Here is an 8830-nt window from a genome sequence, read left to right on the forward strand (position 1 = left end):
TTCAAATTCTTCATTAATTATCATTATGATGACTCTTCGAATTCTCCATTAATCATCATGATTATGGCTATTCGAATTCTCTCTTCTTTGTATCAAATAAATTCATATTTGATCTTGATCTCGACTAGCTTCTGATACCATTGTTCATGTCTACGTGCTATGCGTGCGACTCTCTAGGTTTTATACACGAAGACAGTGTAAATCCATACACAGATTAAGGTAACCATCTAGCAATAGTTTTTATCCATCCAACGCGATAAAATTAATATCAATCATAAACTGTAAACCACCATGAATCGATTACTATATAATTCAATCTCTTTATCTAAGCCTATATCCCAATTAATTCGGTACATTGTGCATCATTACCAAATTAATTGTTTTACTTGATTTCCAAGATATAATAGACTCCTCTTGAATGATAAATCATTCCTCCCATGGCCATGGATTTTGAGTCACTAATATCTCTATCAAGCGGCCAGGATGTTAACTCCTAATCCAAGAGAGCAATGAATCCTCTATTAACTCAACATTATTCTCTCTATGCTTTGCCATACACCCAACTATCGTATTAATCACAATCCGATTAAAGACTACTTTTAACGGCGTCAAGCACATAACTCCACGCATAGAATAAATGAAGGTCTCAAGTCAAAAGATCAGTTACACTCGTTCAAAAGAGGAATAACCAATTATGCTTAATATGTGGTCTCCTCTTGAGCGGGTTGTGTCCAGTGTACCTCTAAACTCAAGGCACCCCCAAGTACAACTTGGATATCCATCCCTCGGTCTATCTCAACCTAGTCATACTCAGTGTTGATCTAGATATCCATGTCCTCTCTAGATATTTATCCGATCAAGGATTGTTTTCATATTAATATACCTATTAATCTATGAGACTTTATCATTAATTATATACATACAAAAAAGTAAATAATTAATGATAAATGTCTGTCTTTATTAAATAATTATTCACAAAATACATAAGGAATGTCTTGGCACATAATTACACACACTAACAATCTTCCACTTGCACTATTGCCAAACACTACGGACTCTCAATCCTAGGCTCCTCACATGGGTCTCATGTAGAGGTAAGGCCTTTATGAGTGGGTCTGCAATATTCTCACCGGTATCTACTTTACTAACCAACACATCACCCCTCCGAATAATCTCTTTAAGGAGGTGATACTTCCTTAGTTCATTCTTGGATCATTGGTGAGACCTTGGATCCTTTGCTTGTGCTATGGCCGCATTATTGTCACAATATAGTACAACTGGATCAACAATGCTAGGAACCACTTCAAGCTCTGCTATGAAGTTCTTGATCCACACAGCTTCCTTTGCTGCCTTTGAAGTTGCTATGTACTCGGACTCAACTGTTGAATCTGCAACTGTCTCCTGCTTGGAACTCCTCCAGCAAACAGCTGCACCATTCAGACAGAACACATATCCTTGCAGCAATTTCAGATCATTCTGATCTGTTTGAAAACTTGCGGCAGTATATCCTATGAAGACTAATTCCTCGTCTCCTCCAAAAATTAAGAACATGTTCTTTGTTCTTCTAAGATACTTGAGGATAGTCTTTACCGCAGTCCAATGACCCTCTCCAGGATTTGACTGATATCTACTCATCATACTTAATGCATACGAGATATCTGGTCAAGTGCATATCATAGCATACATTATGGACCCTATAGCCGAAGCATAAGGTATCTTGTCCATTCTACTTCTTTCCTCTTGTGTTCCTGGACACAGAATCTTGGAAAGATGCACACCATGTGACACTGGTAAATATCCTCTTTTGGAGTCCTACATATCGAATATATTCAGCATTTTATCAATGTATACACCTTGACTCAATCCTAGTAACCTGCTTTGTCTATCTCGGTATATTCTAATACCTAAGACATATGTTGTATCTCCAAGATCTTTCATTGAGAAACACTCTCCCAACCAAGTCTTGGTAGATTCTAGGCTAGGGATGTCATTTCCTATAAGAAGTATATCATCAACATACAACACTAGGAACGTAATCTTGCTCCCACTAACCTTCTTGTAAACGCAAGGTTCTTATGGATTTTTGACAAAATAAAAATCTTTAATGGCTTTGTCAAATCGCAAATTCCAACTCCGAGATGCTTGCTTTAGTCCATAAATGGACTTCTTGAGCCTACATAACTTATTGTCGTTCTCAGATTTTATAAAACTCGGAGGTTGTACCATATATACTTCCTCCTATAACCTTCCATTTAGGAAAGTGGTTTTAACATCCATTTGCCAAATCTCATAGTCCTTGTAAGCTGCTATAGCTAGTAAAATTCTAATGGACTTAAGCATTGTAACGAGCGAAAATGTTTCATCATAATCAATTCCATGATGTTGATTGAAACTGTTTGCCACAAGCCTAGCTTTATAGGTATTGATGTTCCCATCCATGCCAATCTTTTTCTTGAAGATCCATTTGCACCCTATGGGTTTTACCCCAACTGGCACATCAACCAACTCCCAAACTTGGTTGGTGTACATGGAGTCCATTTCAGATTTCATGGCTTCCAGCCATTTCTCAGAATCATTTGAAGCAACTGCTTACTTGTACGTTGATGGTTCATCATCTTCGATGAGTAACACTTCCTCATCTTGGGTTACTAGCCAACCATATCTGTTTGGCTTTCAGTGTATTCTTGTAGACTTACATTGATCTCGTGTTTCTTAAGCAATCTCAGATGAAGGAGACACTTGTACTTGTGGCACTGTCTCATTATCCAACTGTTCATCTTCCAACCTGTTTGTAGAGTCTATAATTTTTTCAAGACTTACTTTACTCCCACTACTTTCTTTAGAAATAAATTCTTTTTCCAAGAAAGTAGCATATCGAGCAACAATAACTTTGTGCTCACTTGGGAGATAAAAATAATATCCCATTGTAGTTTTGGGATAACCTATAAACGTACATTTTATGGATCTTGCTGCAAGCTTATTAGAATTTTCATTCTTCACATAAGTATCACAACCCCATATCTTAAGATAAGACAAATTTAGTTTCTTTCCAAACCATAATTCATGAGTTTTATCTACAATCTTGGTTGAAACTCGGTTAAGTATATGTGATGTTGTTTCTAAGGCATAGCCCCAAAATGACATTGGAAGACTTGCATGACTCATCATTGATCTAACCATATCCATGAGTGTACGATTTCTCCTTTCTGAAATACCATTCCACTCCGACATTCTAGGAGGTGTAAGTTGGGAAATTATCTCACACTCTTTTAGGTAATCAATGAACTCTTAGCTTAGATACTCGCCACCTCGATCACTCCGAAGGGCCCTAATCTTCTTGCCACGTTGATTTTCTACCTCATTCTTGAACTCCTTAAACTTGTCTAGAGTTTCAGACTTATGTCTCATTAAGTAGACATAACCATATTTACTTAAATCGTCAATAAAAGTCAGGAAGTAGGTATACGCTCCTCTAGCCTGAACTTGCAATGGCCCACAAATATCACTATGTATGAGTTCTAGTGGTTCCTTTACCCGTTCACCTATCTTGGTGAATGGCTTCTTGGTCATTTTGCCTTGTAAACATGCTTCACATGTATCTATGGGCTCTAATTCAAAAGAGTCCAAATACCCATTACTGAGCAATCTAGCGATGCGTTTCTGGGTTATATGACCAAGTCTACAGTGCCAGAGATATGTTAAGTTTGAATCATGTAATTTTTGTTTCTTACTTTCAATACAATAGATCGGTTCATCTAAGTTAAGAATATAAAGATCATTATTCAATGAACCATTCCCATAGAATATATTATTCAAATAGAAGGAACATAACTTGTCCTTGAATTGAAATACAAATCCCTTGGTGTCTAAACTTGACACCGAAATGATATTTTTTGAGAAACTAGGAATAAAATAACAGTTTTTTAAATTCAAAACAAGTCCACTAGGCAAATTTATTGAATAGGTTCCTACAGCTAATGCAGCAACTCTCGCTGCATTAGCTACTCGTAGGTCCATTTCGCCTTTGGACAACTGTCTACAGTCACTTAGACCCTGTATGTTCACACAAATGTGAGAACTGCTTCCAGAATCTATTACCCATGATGAAAAAATAGAAAGATTGCACTCTATCATAAAGATACCTAAAGCATCCGCTCCACTGGCATTCTTTTTCATGAAAATATAGCAGTTTTTCTTTCAGTGACCTTTCTTGCCACAATGGAAGCACATGGCCTCCTTCTCATCAGATTGGGGTACCTGCATCCCTTTCTTAAGCTTCTTCTAAGCTTGATATTTAGGATTCTTCACTGCATTACCCTTAGGATTAAACCTCCCGATGCTTGGGCGCTTGTTGGTCTTTCTGACCATCATTGCATGTAGTGAAGGATTTACCTTCATATCCTTCTAAACAATTTTCAGCATTACCATCAGATCAGTCAAACTCTTATCTATGTTGTTCATGTTGAAGTTCAACACAAACTGAGAAAATGATGGAGGTAGTGACGACAGGATTAGGTCAATAGCCAAGTCCTGGTCTAACTTGGAACCTAAGCTCTCGAGCCTCTCTATGTACTCGATCATCTTGAGTACATGAGACCCAACTTGGTTTCCTTCCTTCAGCATGGTACGAAATAGTGCCGAGAGGTTTCATACCTCTCTACTCTCACACTCTCTTGGAAGAGATCACGCAAGTGCTGATCAATCCCCCTAGCACTCATGTTCTCATGCTATCTCTGCAACTCGGGAGACATAGAAGATAGCATGATACATTACACATCCAGTGCATCTTCTATATACTGAGAATAATATGACTGATCTTCCTCTGAAGCATTGGGTGTAGGCTCTTTTAGTGGTTCATCTTCGAACACGTAAATTTTTCTCTCGTGTCTTAAGATGTTTTTTAATTTCCTATACTAATCTAGGTAGTTGGAACCGAGGAGGATATTCTCTTTCTCGAGAATGCTTCTCATTGATAAGGTACTTGTGTTTGTCATCTAAAATTTAAAGCGGAGTTTTAGTATTTGTGGAATATATTTAATAAAGGTCTTTTATAACTCCTATTATTTTATTTAAGTCCAACAGCCCTCACTGTTAGAATCGGGAATTGGTTGGTAACAATTCCTAATATGACCGAAACCCTGAATCATATAGAATGCACACAGCTGAGCTGTACCTACATGCTGCATTCATCAAGTAGGCCTTAACTTGTCAATCATAAATCTATGTGACTTTCGGTATGGTCTTGTTGAGCCTTATATTCTCAACACTTGCCCCTCAAATTAGTTAACCTTAGCTAAGCTAAACAAGTCAACGAATTTGAGTTAAGTCGACTCACCAATAATTATGATAAATTATAGATGTTTTGACACAAGCCCACAACTGAGCTGTACTGACTTATGTAAAAACTCTAACTATCATCATAGTTATTAGTGGAGGGCTTTAACAGATCTTGACTTTAATATATTTAAGGGATTTTATAATTATTAAAATGTCTCACCATAATTAACTTCTTGTGCATTTGCACAATCTCATTATGAGATTTATCTCCATTAATCCTCTCAGTCTTTTAAGACAAATAGGTCTCGGAGATATTAACATGTTAATCTACTTATGTTATAAGGAATTTATATCTAAATTACAACATGTATTACTTTACAAGTTTTAGATAAAATTCATTTCTATCATGAAATGTTACATCATATAACTTTCAATAAAGAAATTAAGATTTCTTTGAAATCTCTTGAAACACTGATTCCTCAAATAAATTTTGAAGAATCAGCTTCAAACTATATGATCCAACCACGAACTACTCTGATACCACTGTTGGGTTCGGAGTGCAGCGGAAGATATATATTGAATCATGGATCTTTTGTGGTACATATAGTTTTACACAAAATAATATAAAAACATACCTTAAGTCCTCGATAGGTGTGAATAATATCACAGACAAATAAGACAGATAAGAGCCCCACGTGTGACTCCTCTAGCGGTATCCACGTGCACTAGATCATGAACTTGACACGATCCGTTAGGTGCTAGCCTCTTGGATCGACAAAGCCTTGGAAGCACTACGATCTCTTCCGAACGAAGAAGAAGTTGACGAGGGAAACTCGGAGAGAATGAATTCTCCTCTTGCATCTTTCCGAGGATGGCTACTTATAGCCTCCAAGGAATACGAAGAGTTAAGTTCTCAATAAATTCATCATTTATGATCTTCATTAATTAGGAAAATGAAGAGTTATAGGCTCCATAAATTTTTCATTTATAACCTTCATTATGATAACTCTTCAAATTCTTCATTAATTATCATTATGATGACTCTTCGAATTCTCCATTAATCATCATGATTATGGCTATTCGAATTCTCTCTTCTTTGTATCAAATAAATCCATATTTGATCTTGATCTCGACTAGCTTCCGATACCATTGTTCATGTCTACGTGCTATGCGTGCGACCCTCTAGGTTTTATACACGAAGACAGTGTAAATCCATACACAGACTAAGGTAACCATCTAGTAATAATTTTTAGCCATCCAACGTGATAAAATTAATATCAGTCATAAATTATAAACCACCATGAACTGATTACTGTGTATTCAATCTCTTCATCTAAGCCTACATCCCAATTAATTTGGTACATTGTGCATCATTACCAAATTAATTGTTTTACTTGATTTCCAAGATATAATAGAATCCTCTTGAATGATAAATCATTCTTCCCATGACCATGGATTTTGAGTCACTAATATTTCTACCCAGCGGCCAGGATGTTAACTCCTAATCTAAGAAAGAGATGAATCCTCTATTGACTCAACACTATTCTCTCTACGTGTTGCCATACACCCAACTACCGTATTAATCATAATCCGATTAAAGACTGCTTTTAACGACGTCAAAGCACATAACTCCACGCATAGAATGAATGAAGGTTTCAAGTCAAAAGATCAGTTACACTCATTCATAAGAGGAGTAACCAATGATGCTTAATATGTGGTCTCCTCTTGAGCGGGTCGTGTCAGTGTACCTCTAAACTCAAGGCACCCCAAGTACAACTTGGATATTCATCCCTCTGTCTATCTCGACCTAGTCATACTCAGCGTTGATCTAGATATCCATGTCCCCTCTAGATATCTATCCGATCAAGGACTGTTTTCATATTAATATACTCATTAATCTGTGGGACTTTATCATTAATTATATATGTACAAAAAAGTAAATAATTAATAATAAATACTTGTCTTTATTAAATAATTATCCACAAAATATATAAAGAGTGTCTTGGTATATAAGTGCACACACTAACATATTTCACATGCCTTTTTATATATATCCTCTTGTTGCTTTGTCATTCTTGAAGTATCCCTCATCAGGATTTCATAATCACGTCGAAATGCTTCAAATTCTACAACTTTCTCATTGTTATGGAATTCATCTATCTTCCTAACTTTGTCTTGTTGAATACCTTTGAATTCCTTCCACATGTTGCTCATGTTGCCAATGCTTTGTTCCATTGTTTCTACCACTACATGATTAATTTTACCCTTCTTCTTTGTCATCTTTTTCCCAATTGGACGCTTGCGCGCTTCATAGTCGTCCACATCAGCACTAGCATTTGGGTTGGACGAGGATGTGTGTGTCCCTAATTCAGATGTCCTTGCTTTTTTTCCAACACGATGACCCTCTGATTGTGGAGCCCATTTCACTTGCTCTTTCAAAATTCTCCACACATGTTCATATTTAAAAGGTTTGTTCTTATGCATGTCCTTCCACTTCATATGTGTTTTTACAAGTATATCCTCGTCACTCTCACCGCTTTGACGATTCTCCCAAAAATTATTGTGCATTGAACCAAATTCATTTGCCAACGAATAATACCCATAGAAATGTGACTTTAGCGCCATGAAATCCCTCTTCTTAGTTCCATATGGCCGAGTCTCGTTGTAGTAATCTCCGATACACTTCCAAAAAGCTTTATCCTTTTGAGAATTCCCGATTGCCGAGTCAGTGCTAATATTGATATATGATTTTGTAAGATGTTGCTCTTCTTCTACTGTCCAAAATGTTCGTTTGCTGTCCATCTCTACATCAACATTAAAATCAATTTTTTCCACCTCTACTTGTTTCGAATGTGGTGGAAACTGAGACTCAAGGGGAGAAGGTGGTGTTGCGAGTTCTTTCTCGACTCCGGATGCACCTATACTCGCTCTTCTTGATTCATCCAAGACCATGGCCAATGGCGGTGGAGGAAGATGCATATAAGGAGGGTATTGTTGAAGATATTGAATATTTTGAAAATTTGGAGGATATTGTGTAGGATATGAAAAATTTTGTGGATATTGTGGAGCATAAGGAAGATTTTGAAATTTTGATGGGTATTGTGGAGATGAGGAAAGTTGAGAAAATTGAGAATTAGGACGAGTGCGGTTATTTTGAAGCATTGCATTTTCTTCAAGATTTTGTGAATTCAAAAAAATGCTAAAAGATCCACTAAAATTTTCATCCATTTCGGATAAAAATTAGAATGATAGGATCAAATGAGAAGTTTGGATGACAATAAAAAGAGATAGATAGTTGTAGTTTGAATGAAAAAAATAAGAAGTTCATCACCTATAAATAGTAAAAAATTTTAAAATAAAATAAAATAAAATATACTAATGTAAATATAGCAACGGATAGTTATTAAAGTTCATTTACATTAACATTGTAAATTGAAACAGCAATGGCTAAAATAATTTTTAAAAAAAATTATTTTTTAAATTATTTAAAAAAGTCAACATACACTATTATTTCTCAATGATTATTAGCTTCATCCTCAAGAGAAAAAAGCAA

The 8830-nt window shown here is 36.1% G+C and overlaps 1 protein-coding gene across 1 annotated transcript; it reads right to left on the minus strand.

The window, feature by feature from the left end:
- Positions 1 to 7299: 7299 nt before the first annotated feature.
- Positions 7300 to 8229, minus strand: LOC121999510 (glutathione S-transferase T3-like). Its single transcript, XM_042554181.1, has one exon. It carries the CDS (start codon positions 8227 to 8229, stop codon positions 7300 to 7302), a length of 930 nt encoding a protein of 309 aa, XP_042410115.1.
- Between the last annotated feature and the right edge of the window lie 601 nt (positions 8230 to 8830).

The sequence above is a fragment of the Zingiber officinale genome, chromosome 7A, assembly GCF_018446385.1.
Source record: "Zingiber officinale cultivar Zhangliang chromosome 7A, Zo_v1.1, whole genome shotgun sequence".
Taxonomy (NCBI): domain Eukaryota; kingdom Viridiplantae; phylum Streptophyta; class Magnoliopsida; order Zingiberales; family Zingiberaceae; genus Zingiber; species Zingiber officinale.